This window comes from Antechinus flavipes, chromosome 3 (assembly GCF_016432865.1).
Source record: "Antechinus flavipes isolate AdamAnt ecotype Samford, QLD, Australia chromosome 3, AdamAnt_v2, whole genome shotgun sequence".
Classification (NCBI taxonomy): Eukaryota; Metazoa; Chordata; class Mammalia; order Dasyuromorphia; family Dasyuridae; genus Antechinus; species Antechinus flavipes.
Window position 1 is genome coordinate 626,157,039 of NC_067400.1, and position 15,151 is coordinate 626,172,189.

At 46.7% G+C, this 15,151-nt stretch overlaps 1 protein-coding gene across 1 annotated transcript in view; it reads right to left on the reverse strand.

The window, feature by feature from the left end:
* Positions 1–2,980: 2,980 nt before the first annotated feature.
* Positions 2,981–15,151, reverse strand: part of LOC127556636 (intestine-specific homeobox-like) — a 41,480-nt gene continuing 29,309 nt past the window's right edge. Inside the window, exons 5-7 of the mRNA XM_051989903.1 lie at positions 13,504–13,562; positions 10,836–11,017; positions 2,981–5,701 (exon numbers count right to left, since the gene is read on the reverse strand). Coding sequence (XP_051845863.1) covers positions 5,051–5,701; positions 10,836–11,017; positions 13,504–13,562 — 892 coding nt within the window. The 3' untranslated portion in view covers positions 2,981–5,050. The remainder of the gene's footprint in view (positions 5,702–10,835; positions 11,018–13,503; positions 13,563–15,151) is intronic.

Below are 15,151 nucleotides of genomic sequence, written 5' to 3' on the forward strand. Positions count from 1 at the left end.
ACAACCTCATTTGCTTCCTTATCTATAAAATGAACTAGAGAGGGAAATGGCAAATCACTCCAGTATCTTTGCCAAGAAAATCCCAAATGAGATGATGACAAATTGGACATGACTAAAATTCAGTACTCAATATTTGAGTTAGCAATGTGACTTGAGAATGAAAAAAACTAGTGCAATCTTGGGTTGCGTTAAATAGAGTACAGCTAGGAGAAATGCAAATATAAATAAACTTGAAGCTCCTCAGAGAAAACTTGAAAAGATGACAAAAGATGGGAAAAGTCAAGGTTGGAGAGTTTGGCAAAGACTGCATGCAATTCAGTGTTGGTAGAGCAGTGAACTAGTCAGAAAAACATTTTGGAAAGCGATTTTGAATTGTTAAAGTAGAGTGATTGATGTCCATACTCTCTGACCCAGAGATTTCACTGCTACCATAGAAGAAAAGAAAGGTGGTTTAGTTGTTTAATTGTCTCCAGATCTAGTGTTTTATGCATGGCATACGTCCTAATACATGCCAAAATATTTATAGTTTTTTTTTTTTTTTTTTTTGGTAGCAAAGTACTAGAAACAAAATATAGATCACAGATTGTGAACTGGATAAACAAACTGGCAAACAGCTTGTAGTATATGAATGTAACAGGATATTGTGGTGCCGAAATAACAAATATGATGAATATGAAGAAGCATGGAAGCATACGAACCATAAGCAGAGTCAAGAAAACATAATACACAGTAACTGCAATGATGTAACTGGAAAGAAAAATCACAAAACTACCAGAAGTGAATATTGCAAAATTAGAAAGAATAGCTTGGGCCCCAAGGAATAGCTATACAAACCTCCTTTACAGAGGAATCGGAGGGGAGAGAAGAGGTGGTCCATGGATATACAATATATCGAAATTTATGCTATGTAAAAAAAAAAGCCGTCAACAAAAATACTTCTAAAATTTGTTCTCTACGAAGAGCTATAAGAAAATGTCTCTTTTCCTTCTTTTCCCCTTCCTCCCACCTTTGCAAAGCTCAGGATCCACGAGTATAAAACATGACTAATATTAGATTTTCATTTGGTTTTGTTGAATTATTTTAGTGGGTTTTTTTCTTTTTCCTTAAAAAAAAATCTTTCTGATAAGGAATGACTGACTGAGAGGGATGGGAAAGGGGAAGAATACAGGAAGCAATCTGGGTGACAAAGACAGAAAATATAGCCGTTAAAAAACAATTTTTTCTTTTTTTAAAGAGGCATAACTTTCAGGAATAGAGATGACATTGCCCATATCCTCTGCAAGTGTTTTGTTTTTTTTTTTTTTTTAAGAGTGGAGAGAGATACTGGGATCAGATGGATCTTGGTCCCAGGGCTGGACAAGACTATCATCTCAAAGAATCCAGCCCCAAATACTGGGACAGCAAGCTTTTTTATAGGATAACAAGAATAGTGACATAATGGGGGAGGTATCTAGGTGGGGATATCTAATGATGGGGGAGGCCCCTAGCATGACACAATGAAGGGAGGTTACTGATATTCTAATGACATCTAAAATGGATAAAGGTTTATCCTGTCAAACATTAAGAAGGAATGTCTATAACCTAAAGATAGAAAACCTTTATCTCATCAACCATTTAAGAGGGAATGATTATAGCCTGGAGTTTTGGGGCAGAGCAACTGACTCATCAAACATTAAGAGGGAAAGGCAGAATACCCTGAGGCAGAATAACTAAATAGGATAATTGGAGAAACTGGGTCACAATATTAAAAGGAAACTGGTACAACATTCCCCCCTCTTTCTCTTGTAACTATTCAAATCTTTGAATTACCTTCCTCTAGAAGGTCTTAGCACCATAATTTTGACCAACCCTATGTGAAGTAAATAGACCAAATAAAAATCAAAATAAAGCTAGAACAATGCAAGGACTTATGAAAAGGTCAAGTCTCTCCCTGATAACCCCAGAATGAATCATCAGTACAAAGTTCCTTATTTCAATTATTTCTGACAATCAACTGTCTCTGCAAGTGTTCTTGATCGGAACTGAATCATGAAGGTTTTAGAAAAGGGGTGATAAAAACTTGTGGGCCTGGAGCCCATGTCATGGGGGAATGAGCAGGAAGACAGTGTCAATTAAGACTGATGTTAAAAAAAAAACCAAAAAACTCCCTAACAATTAGGGCTGCCCAAATGGAAAATGGCTCCCTGAAAGAAGGGGTGGGCTGCCTTTCCTTGGAGGTCCTTTAGCAATGGTGGGCCAAGTACTTAATGGGGATTTTTTTTTTTTTTTTGGAATGAATTGAACTAGATGGCTGCTGAGCCCATTAGCAGCTCTCCAATTCTTTTAATCTATAATATTTTTTAGAATAAACACAGTTAAAGTCAGAATCCTAGAGTCTTAAGAGGAATCACACAGATTACATCAGTTCAGCTATTTCTTAGAGGACCTCTCCTACCAAGGAGCTCTGTGTTATGTCCAGCATGGTTGGACTGATCATGCATTTTTTGGCTATCATTTCACGTGATTGCATCCTGACCCGTTCTTGTGCCAGACACACATGCATACAGTCTTAAGCAGCTTGCACAAATGGGCAGGTAAACACGGCACTTTGTACTCTAGGACAGCACTTGAACACTTTCTTACACAAAAAGGTATCCTTTTCCCATCATTCAAAAGCAGTGTAGGACAGGCTCCCAGCAAAGTCTGCTCCCACTGGAACAAGCCTCTGCCAAATCTGCTCCCCAATGCCCTTCTGGGAAGGGACCAGGAGCACCCAGACTTCCCGGCTCTGCTTCTGAAGGCCGCCCACAACTTCCTGCTCCATCTCCACCACAAGAAGTCAATGGGCTCCAGCTCCTGACCATTTAGTCATGGCTTGTGACTGTGCCTACAACTGGGAAGGCCAGCCAACCCTCCTGGGCCTCCGTGGTCCCTTCAGTTCCAGAGCCCCGAGCCCTTTATGTCCCCGAACGTTCCGACAGACCACAAACGAAGAGCGAGGTAATGAAAAGTCATTTCAGTTTATTGACATAAATAGGGTGATAAAAATACAACGTCGTGCCTGCCAACAGGGCCGACATATCACACAATCGAAGTCCTTGGGAATGGGAGACAAGGAGAGTATTTCCAAAGAACGGCTGCAGTCGTTTGGATCCATGGGCGGCGGTGACCTCTTCCTACTGCCCCGGGACCCCTCCACAGAATGAGGTTATGAATTCATCAAGAGCAGCTGGAGGCAGACAGTCTCAGGAAGGCTTGCTGGGACAAGAGCTCCTTGGCCAGCGCCGAGCCGGCGCCGTCCTCCCATTCCGAGCGCCAGTCCTCCCCGCCTGGAGATGCTCCAGGTGAATCCCAAGGGGTGCTGGGCCCCAGATCCCGAGGAGGCCCCTCCTCGCCGATCTCCGGAGGCTGCCGCCACAGCGCCGCTCAGCCCGCCATGGGTTCACAGTTTCTTTGGCTTCAACACTGCCCTTTACGATCCTCTCTGGAGGCAACATTTACCCACCAATCATTATCAAACAAGTACTGCTGCAGGGTCTGATTAAAATCCATCCTCATCCAATTCTCTAAGTATAATTAAGCGCCCACTACACGTGTGACACATAGCAAGGATACAAAAATAGGAGGAAAAAAGCAAACTCCCACCCCCCTCCCCCCACCCGGCCCTTCCATTCTATTGGGAATTCATTATCTAGTAAGTCAATAAGAAGAGGGGGAGATAAGCAAAGGCTTCCCATATAAAGTATCCCCTGAGATGAGCCTGGAAGAATGAAGAGCTTCTGGAGCGACAAGAAAAGAAAGAAATGCTCAGAGGAGCAAGAAAGATGGCCGCCTGATGCAGGAAGGGACCGCGGAGGTGGGACCTTGGCCCAAGCAAGCCCAGGTCCCCGCCTGGGGTGAGGGGGGACGTTGGTCCAAGTGAGCCCAGGTCCCAGCCCGAGGGCATGCCGGTGCCTCAGGCCACGCTGCCCCCTTGAAGACCGAGGGAAGAGAGGAGAAAGGGAAGGGACAGCAAGGCAAGTCGCCACTGTGGCCGTGGCCATCAGGGCCAGCTCGGCCCGCCGGCCTCTTCCCCAGAAGCAGTCGACACTTAAGAGGGAAGCCAAGAAGAGAAGTGGGCCTTGGAGAAGGTCGAGGGGTGCGGAGGGGAGAACCCTAAGTCCATCAGCGGGCCCTAACAGGAAGGGAAGGGGGCTCGCAGCGAGAGCCAAGCCCTGAGCAAAGTGCCAGGAGCCAGCTGACCTCTGCTTAATGGGTCTCGCGGAAGTATCTCCCGTCAGGGTTGGGATAAGGAAAATGGACTGTCACCTGTAAAAATACTCGTTATTATTGCCATCTTCTGTTCCTTTTGATAGGCTTAAGGCATAACTGCAGAGTTCTCAAGGGGGCCCCTCCCACTCCGTTCTCCCTCCCACACCTGCCCACCTAACACACATGGATTCCACACCATGCCCTGCCCAGAGGAGTGATGGCTGGATACAATTATGTGGGTTTTGTTGTGTCAGCTGAGAACAAAGCCTCATTTTAGGGTGGCCATTTGCAGGCTAATACAAGAACCGGGAGGGCCTCCATTTCTGGGTGCTTGGCCCTGACGTGCCACTGACGGCCCACGTACCGTGTCGTGATGAGCGGGTATGGTGCCCGGAGCCCACCAGGTCCCGCCCCTTCTTCCTCGGTCCATGGTTAATTAGTGGCCCACGGACCCCGTTAATTAAGAGGCGTCATTCCGCGAGCTTGTTGCTGCCCCACAATGGTGTCGATCTGAATCACTGATTACTAGCCGAGCGGCCGAGGATACCCACCGGCCCGCTCAGACCGAGACCTTCCCAAGCCATCACCGACCTCGGAGCGAAGATCTGTCCTTGGACAACAAAAGGGGAATCCATCATCAAACTCAAAGTACATCGAAGAGACAATTTGGGTCAAACAGCTGCCTGGTCCCAGGAAGCCGAGCGGATCGTGGATCATGGAGAAGTCATTGGGAGGAGGGGGATGGACGAGAAAGAGGTCCATAATGGTTGAGATACGAAGTGACTCCAGATGCTCCTGCAACTTCAGGCCGAGGGAGGATTCATTTGGCAGCAGCGGGGTCTGACCCCGCGTCTGTGGCCAGGGCTGCTGAGACACTGGGAACAGTATCTGCAAGGGGGGTTGCTGGTGGGCTGGGGGCGAGGGCTGGGGCCACCGGGACCGGGTGCTGCTGCAAGTATTCCAGGTACTCCTGCATCCAGGGATACTGCTGCGACTGCTCGTGCAGCTGGCGGAGATACTCCAGCCAAAGCCGCCTCTCCGGCTGCTGGCCCCTCTTCAGGCTCTGCAGCCGGGGCGGGGTGTTCTGCGGGGAGCCCCCCCAGGCCTGGGGCTTTAAGCAGGGATGAGACTCCAGAGTCAGGGCGGGGGGCTGCAGCCAGGCTCCGGGGCTCGTGGAAGCCTCCTTGGCCAGCGCCGAGGCCGTAGCCACAGTCTCCGGGAAGCCGGGACCTTCCCCAAGGGTCACCTTGGACATCTTAGAGGAGGGGAACCTGGATCGGTTTGGCCAGGCGAGCTGGCTCTCGGCGAGGGTCTCCTGCGGAACCGGGCCGGGGGCTGGAGTCTGAGCGTTTTTGGAGCCGTGAACCAAGGAGCTCTGTTCCCCCAGGTCTTGGGACTGTCCGGACAGATTCAAACTCTCTTTTTCTTTCAGCTGTCGTGATTGTTTGGCTCTTCGGTTTTGAAACCAGTTCTAAAAAAGGAGAGGAAGACATCACGTGAAGTCCACGGGGCTGTATTTCTTCTCATGAGAACAGCAGGTGTCAGGGAAGGGAGGGAGGAAGAAGGGGAAGGAGAGGAGGGAGGAAGAAAGGGAAGGAAGGAATTATAGAGCGCTAAACACTTCACACATGTCTCGGCTGATTTGACTTAAACCAGTTTGGTTGTTAGCTATAAAGCTTTGCTAAGACATGTCTACTCTAGCACAAAATTATTTCTTTTAAAGGACATCAACCTTAAGTGCAAGACCCCACCTAGGATTTGTGAACTATATATACACGTACATACACACACACACACACACACACACACACACACGCACGCACGCACATGTAGTTTACATACACATACACATTTGTACACACATGCACACATATTTATACGTTAATAATTTTCACACATATACATGTACACACATATATTCATATATAGATTTATATACATGTATCCACACATATCCATTCACATATATGTATATACACACATGTAACGGGCTAAAACTGAGCAGATGCACTGAGGTTTAGCCAAGCAGGCACTTAAGGCTAATTATCAATTGGACAATATTCTATTAGCAGTTGCTTGGAAAACGGCCCGCCCCACCATTCTGTTCGAGCTCGATCTGTTGGGATAGAGAGAGAGGAGGAGGAGGGATAAAAGGGTGGAGTAAGAAAGCCAGGGCGACTCCTGGCCAGAATGTGTCGCCATTCTCCTCACATCCAAAAAGAATAAAAAGGCCTTTTGCTGATTGACCCCGGCTGATTCTAAAGTATCAGGGTGCTAATGTGGTCATCATACACACATACCTATTTATATATACACACACATATGCACATATATTTTATTCATATATTTATACACACACACATATACATATTCATACATACAGGCACACATATTTATATACCCATACATATATACACATATATGCATGTATGTATATTTATATGCATGCATATTTTACACATACTCATATATTCATACACACATGCAGATATATCCACACACATGCATATCTACATATAGACATGCGCACACACATTCATACATGCATGCACATATTTACATGCACACATTTTACACATACATACACACGTGCACACACATATATGTATATATTCATACATATAAATGCACACATATATATCCACATACACATTTTTATATATACACACATGCATATCTATTTATATACATATACACACACATATATATATACACACATATACATATATGTAAACAGATAAGTAATTGTATTTCCATATAATTATTTTCATTTTTAAAAATTCTATTGCTTGCTACATTTGAAAACATGATTCTGAGGAGGTCCTATAGGCTTTACTGGGCAAAAGGAATGAGGACTCCGGCCGTAGACAGAGGCTACACACACATTTAGGTTCTTTATGGACATTCATAGGTTTATTGCGCAATGGCTTGCAGACAGCAGGTGCTTAATAAATGCCCCTGAAAAGAAAAATGACCACCCCTCGGGAGAGGGCACTAGACTTGTAGTTAGGAAAACTAGGGTTCCAGTCCTACTTGAGACCCATTTCCTAGTTCCTGGGCCATCCCCTTAGCCTCTCAGTGCCCCCTGCCTCACCTGGGAAATGGGGAGGTCCCTGCCCTCTCCATGTATCACCTAAGATCTTACAATTTGTGGGGCCATGATGGAGGTGGGCAGGAGTGAAGAAAGGCTGAGCTTTGGAGGAAACGAGGGGATCTCGACGGGGAGCGTCACCCCCTCCCCACGCCATGGCCAGCCTGTCCAAGAATCCTGCCCGTGGTTGAAGGGCAGAGCCCGCCGGCTTGTAGGAGGCAATCTCACCAAACAAACAACGGGCAGCAATAAAAGTGGCACATTGTGGGACGGGCAGAAAGAAAAAAAATTCAGCGAGAGCACAAGTCACATTTCCGAATGCTTTAAAGCTCACAAAGCATTTTATATTACTGGCCCCCATGGGAGATCCCAGAGGTATTAACCCCGTTTACATGTGGGGAAACTGAGGCTCCAAAAGCCCTCCTGGTGATCCTGAATGTAATGACCGCGTATTTAAAATCAGCCGGAGTCAGGAATTCAGGTTAAGGGGAAAATCTTCAATATTTATTGAAGTGAAGAGGTGAATAAAGATTGCAATAACAAATATAGGCAAGAAAGATTGCGATAGCAATATGGGCAGTTGCGACAGGAAGCCAGCTAACAGAGAGAGACGCGAGCCGAGCCAACCGTGGCAATGGCAATCCCAAAAGTCTCTCCTTCCCCTTCCTTTTCCACTCCCCTGCCTCCACCCACCAAAATCGTCATTTCCTATACAACACATCAGGACTTGCACAAAGAGTGGGTGGGGGCCATTCTTTCTCCAAGCTTATATATTAATAGAGTATGGTCCAATGACTATTTAGCCTCATGTGCTTGGGACCTCAGTGCATCAACTCAAGCCTCAGCCCATTACACCTGACAAAGGTCAAGGCAGGGTATGGGGTGGGCCCCCTAGCAGAGGGGCAGAGTCTTTCAGGCAGCAACGTGGCACAGGGCAGAGAGCCCGAAGATCCGAGTTCAGATGCAGCCTCCATTACTTTCGAGCTGGGTGACCCTGGTCCTGCTTCAGTTTCCTCGTATATGGAATGGGTGCAATAACCCCTCCCTCTTAGAGCTGAAGGGGACTTGGTGGAGTGCCTGGCACCCAGCAGGCTTAATATCATTATTAACATTCCCTTCTTCCTTTGAAGACTCCTCACCAGATCACCATGCTCCCCAGCTGTCGGCGGGATCCCCAGACTCCTGATTTAGTAACTCCATGAGCTCTGCGGGGCTGAATAACCATCTCTGCAGAGAGCTCCCAGATCCACACAAACCACCCTATTCTTCCCCCATTGCTTCGTGGACACCTTCCACTGGGGAGTTTGTTGGCATCCCAAACGTCCAGAACAGAACTGAGCTTATTCCCTTTAAAACCCGCCTTTCTTCTTGACTTCCTGATGACAGCTTCCCAAGGGTCACGCCCCCCCCCCCCCCCCCCCACTTGCCCTTGCCAGCTGACCTCGGGCATCCTGATTTGGGGATTTTCCCGATTCCTTGAAGGACCTCATTGTGCATCTTGCCTGAATGGCTGTCCGGGACAGCAGGTGGGGAGGCAGGGCTTTATTTCTTCTCCTGAAGCACAAGTCCCTGTCCCGACGCTGCATTTACTGGGTGTTAGAGAATGTGGCGTGTTGCCTTTCTGTCTGGGGGGACTGAAGACACAAGTCCCCTGGAATCGGTTCCCAGACTCCATGGGAAGAAGACCCCATTGGGCCTCTGGGAGGCTCCTGGGATTGCCGGCACTGTGTCATTCCTCCCTCTCCATCAGGAGGCCCCATGAAATCTCCCCTCCCCACCCCCACACAACGGCAATTTGGGGCTAAAGGGATTCCAAAGCCCAGCAAAGGAGGCATCGTGTGCCCTTGCCCTGGACTGTGTGAGCTAAGGAACAGCCCCATCACGCCTGGAGAGTCCTGCCACACAGGGCCTGAAAACGAGGGCCCACATTGTGTAGTTTTGGTGCGGGGTGAGAGGAGGGGGGGAGATGGGGGGAACGGGACATCTACTGAGCTTAAGCTAATTCATCTACTAAAGTGTGAGCCCAGGTGTTGTAATTTGGGTCCATCAAAGGAGTTCTGGTACTAATTAAAAAACAATAGACCCCCCCTCTCTGCCTCTGTCCCTCCCTCCCTCCATGTCTGTCTATCTCTCCCCCTCCCTCCCTCCCTGTACACATGGGATTAGACATAATCTCCCAGGGAGCTTCTGCTCACTAAGGGGAGGCCCCTAATTTGGCCAATATTATTTTCCTCAGGAATGAACCAAGGAACTGTATTCAAAAAATGCCTTCATATTCCTTCTTTCAATTAAGTTTTTTCAGATGAGATCCAAATGAGTCTTGTCTCATACAGAATTCTCCTTTAAATTTCACACCTCGGGTCCTGGTTAACCTGTAGACCCTCCCATCACTGACCGCTCACCACTAGCAAAGCTTCCACAAACTGGATCGGCACTAAATTGGGAAAGCCTTTGTAAAAACGGAAACATGGCACCCTCACCCGCAGTTCGTGGTGGAGCTATGAAATGACTGGTCTAGCCATACTAAAAAACTAGAATTTACATCGAAAAAGGCACCAACTTGTTACCTTCTTTGTCCTCGAGCTACCACTACTGGGCAATGGCTCCAAGGACGTTAAAGACGGAGGTCGCCCTTACACCAAGTATTTACGGGAACGCTTTTTGTAGCAGTAAGGAGGTAGAAACAAAGTGGGTAGCCCCAATGAGGGAATGACTACAACCAATGTGGCCTACCGATTAAAGGAAGACATTATGAAATACTGAGAGGAATTAAGAGACCCATCCACAGTCTACTCATCTGTTAAATAGGGGGAAAGAGAAAGCACCTCATTTGGGGGGTCATGGTAAAGGTCAAATGAGATGCAACAGCACCTACAAAGTTAAGGATGCTCCATGTGGAATACAAAAGGGGTGAAAGATAATCCCCCCTTCCCCAAGGAGCTCAAGGGAGTCTGGGTCAGGGGGACAAAGGAAGTACAAGTTGGGGACAAGACTGACAGGAAGTCATTCAGACGGAAGGCCGAGGCTTCCTGGACAAAGTGGGCTCTGAGCTGGGACTTGAGAGGGAGGTCAGGAGGGGACTGTTCTAGGCCTTGGTGAGAGCCAGGAAAATGCCTGCAATGGCCTTCCCTAAACCAACCCTGGGGGACAAGCTGGACCCAGTTGGAGGAGAGGTCCGGGCAGTCAGCAGATAAGACCTTCATTTCCTGTTCCCAGGGGGGATTCTGTGAAGATGGGGAGAAATGTGGAGGGCAAGCAAGCTTCTTCACACCAAAAAGGGGAAAAAGAGCTGGATCTTCCTGGTGACGCTCAAGCATCACCACACAGCTAGAAGGGAGCTCTGGGAGGGCAGAGGCCACACATGGGCCCTTCTTTGCATGTTCCCACTGAGCATCCGAGAAACGTGCATTTATGAAGTGCTTGCGGTGTGCCCAATGGGCCAACATTAACTTGGTGCAGAGCCAGGAAAAGGCCCGTAGCATGCAGCCCCCCTCGGACGCGAACCCTAACTCACCTGTATTCTGGACTCGGGAACATCGAGGCGGTTCGCAAGCTCGCTCCTGACGGAATAGTTGGGGTAGGGGTTCTTATGAAATTCCCCCAGAAGAACATCCAGCTGAACCTCGTTGAACATAGTACGTTCCCTCTTTGCCCCCTTTTTACTGCTTACAGATGAGTCGGAGGTCAAGGTAGGGTCTAAGGGAAAGGGAAAAGAACAGGAGCCTGTGAACAGGAACCAAACCATCTCTTCTCCTGGCCACGTGGAATTCCCATGAACCTCCAGCCAAGCTGTGAGGAACGCACCCGCTGAAGGAAGGGGCTGGTTCTGCTTTTTTGTTTAAGCATCCCCCTTTCATTCAGCACCAGTATGGTAACTAGCCTGCTGACTGAATAACTGATCACATTTACTGTACAAAGGAGGGATTCTTGAGACATGATGGGGAAGGGAGGAGGTTCCAGATCCAGGGGTCAAGTGGTACAAAAGCATCCTGGGGGTTATGCGGCCAGTTAGACCCGGAAGCATCCTCCAAAACCAGGGGCTGCTTCCTCTCCCCTCTGGGCAATCTTTCCCGACCCCCCCCAAAGGCAGCCAGCCTCCCCCTGAAAAGACTTTCCTTAGCTGTGGACCCCATCCCTTCCTCCTCAGCCCCTGGCAGAATCCAAGCTCCTTGAGAGCCAGAGCTATTTCATTTTTAGTTTTTATTTGAAAATTAAGGCAAACTGGGAGATAAGTACCGAGCACAGTGACTAGCTATGCTAGTGGTTACAAACAAATTTTAGGCAACTGTATGACTCAGGGTCCCTTCCCCCTGTTCACCTCAGTTTCCTCATCTATAAAATGACCCAGAAAAGGAAATGGCAAACCACTCCAATGCTTCCGCCAAGAAAATCCCAAATGGGGATATGAAGAGCCCAATAGAAACAACTCAAAATGGCTATCAATGAATTGGTCAGAATTGAGATACATCATTTGGGCCTCTTCTGAAAATCCCCAAACCACAGCCAAGGCCCATAATGGGAATCACAAAAATCACAAGATAAAGGTTCCCAGGCAAAGCACAGTGGAATTACTATAATACTTTAAATTTAAAAAAATAAATAAAAATAAAATACTTTCTTTAAATTGGTGAGTTTAACTAACCTTTTGGGTTAATCTAGCTTCTCTGCTAAGTGGAATGATGGACACGGTCACAAAGGCAGAGATAATTACAGGACAAATGCTTGACCTTGGGGCAAGTTTCTCTAGAGGGTCAGTAGTGGGTGAAGTTTATAAAGGGAAGAAACCAGAATTGGGAATATTAAATGTAGCTGGATTAAGTTTTAGTAAAATATAATAAAAAGCATTTGGGGTAAAGTGAGTTAGCAGAGGAATAATAATGATCATCAACATCATCATTATTTAACTAACACTTTCAGGTTTGCGAGAGATTTTATATATTTCATCTCATTTGACAGACATAGAAAAATGAGAATCAATAAAACCTTTTTTTAAAGGTACAGAAGGGTTCACAAACAGAGCAGTTAAGTTATTATATTATTGAACATTAAAAAGCATATAACCAAAATATACAATTTCTGTATTTTTAAATGCTTATATTTATAATTTTATTACTAAATAATGATTTAAGTTTAATTAATTTAAATTAAGGGGGGGGAGAGAAGCAGATCATACCTTCTCCCTTTTTCACCTTCAGAAGAGGAGGAAAAAATGGGCAGCTACAATCTCAAGCTACCATTTTATTTTATTTTTTATTGTGAATTTCACAAACACAACTTTCTCACTTATCCAAGAAAAAAGCTTGTAAAAGAAACAGTGAACTTCTGCTAACTACAGTTTGTTGGTTTTTGAAGGGAATAAACACTTATTAAGCCTCTATTTGTTCCAGACACTGTGCTGTACTTTACAAACATAACATAATATAATACTTTACAAATATAATATAATTCAATTTCAATATGCCTATTTCAATAGGCATTTTTTGCTTCTGAGACAACTGAAAATTTTCATTTTAGAGGGGCCTACTGGAAATAGTGATGAATTCAGGAAGACCTGAATTCAAATCTGATCAGAGACATTAGTGGTGAGATGCTAGGCAAGTTATTTCAAGGTTTTCTGCCTCAATTTCCTCACCTGAAAAACGAGGATAAGTGAACACCTATCTTCCAGGGTGATAGCAAGGTTTAAATGAGATATTATTTGTAAAATACTTTGGAAACTTTGAAGCAACAAAACAAAAAGGTTAACCAGGGCCTCCCAGTCCCCAAGCAGCCAAAAGGCCATTATTATGTAAGTGTCAGAGAATTCCAGGGTCCCCAAAGAGCCCACCCTCCCAGGAGTGGGAGGGGGAGAAGGCAGGGCCCACAGAAAACATCTACACTTTCTGAGCACAGCCACCATGCTTTCATCACTAGGGGGATCAAACAAAGCTTTCCAGAAGAGAGTCAGCTTCCATGAAGGGGGTGAAGGAGGGGGTCATCAGGCCTAAGCCCCCGGATTCCTGGCCAAGGAAGCAGCCAAGCCCGCCGAGGGTCAGGGGCGCAGGAGGCTGGGAAAGGGCCCAGCAGCACACCGAGCCTTGCACGCTCTCCCACCAGTGAAGAGGAAGTCTCACAGAACCAGCACCATGGAAAATCAGGGGGAAGGCCCTGGGCCCAGCCTGGAAGGCCATATCTCTACTCACCCAGCTTAGAGGGCTTCATGGTACCCAGGCGGTTACGAGAGTAAGCAGCCTTTCTGGGCCTGGAAGGAAAGCAGAAACAGGAAGTTGTCACACCTGAGCCAACTGGGGGTGGGGACCTGGGGGTTATGGGAGTGTCTCAGGGCCTTTTCTGTCTCCAGACTATAGGGCTCATCCCCTCTGATAGACCCAGCTGTCCCATCATCTTTCCCTTAAAATCAGGGTTCTTAAAACCTATTTGTGTATCTTTGGGTAGCCCATGGACCATTGCTAGGAAAGCTATTTAAATGCATAAAATGTATTAGAAAGGAAACCAATTATATTGAAATAGTTAGGAAAAATCTTTGTAAGTTCCCAGACTCGAATTTAAGCATCCCTGCTTTAAACAAACCCCACTCTGCACCTAGTTAAGCAAAGATCAGGCAAAGAGCCCATTTCCCTATATTTTCTTCCATTTCACCACTCTCCTCTTCTAGTTCTCTGTCTTGCTCCGAAGGGTGGGTCTGCCATTAGAACTTGGCTCATTGTGCGGAGCACAGTCAGCACTCAAGGAATGCTTTTTCATTCATTTCTTGCAGCTGACCAGTGAAGGTCTCTCCTGTCTTTCTACAGAAATGATACCTGACAGGTGTCTGGGCCATGGCAAATACAAGTATCTCTATTACCCATTAGTAAAACCCAAAGCCTTCGATAGGAAATCGGGGCTGCAGGTACTTCTCAGCAAAGAAGTTGGAGGGATTTCTTACCCATTTAGAATATTTAAATTATTAAGGGATAAAAGTAGGTTTAAATCACCGCCAATTAGTGAATAAGTTGTCAAGTTCTGGTAGACAAAGCTCCTTTCCTGTGTGCTGGAAGCATCCTTGCACTTAGGTCTTTTCAGACAGCTGAGCATAAAATTCCACGTGAGCTTGTAGCATCCGGAGAGACCCACAGGAGGCTCAGAGGAAGCCTTGCCAAGCCCGCCAGCATTAAGCCCACAACCCTCCAGAAACACTGTTTTCAAGACTGGTGACTCAGTCAAGAAGAGTCCCAAACACTGAAGGAGAACGCATGAGCCGCGGGGGGCCGAGGCCACAAGTGGGGCTGCAGGGAGGGGCCAGAGAACTGGGAGAAGAGCCACATGGATGGGACCGAAAGGCAGGAAGGGCTCGGGCCGGCGCTTTACAAGCCAACAGAAGATTCCTGATTCTAGAGGAAATGGGATGACAAGGTCAGGGACCCGGCCAATGCTGGATGGCCTCCTCTGCAGAATGAAGGTTGGGCCACCCTTCTCTGGGTTCCTTTCAGTTCTGTTCTCCAGGGACCCAGGAGGGAAATAGTGGGAGATGAAGCCAAAGTGATGAGAGAGATGGAGGAAGGCAGAAGTGCGAGGTCACAATGAATGGCCTGGATTCTCCTCATTAAATGTGAGGAGAGGTGGGGAAGGCTTAAAGAGTTTAGGAACCCAGACTGTGGAGGAATTATAACTGAGATCAATCAGGGAGGAAGAATTAGCTGAAAAGAGATGACAAATAGCAAAGAATTAGAAACATTATCCATGAATAAGCACGAAAACCTCACAAATGCAGAGGAAGAAATCTTAACTAAAACTTTTTCAGATCATGATGTGATGAAAATTAGACCGGGTTATGGAAACACAGATTAAAAA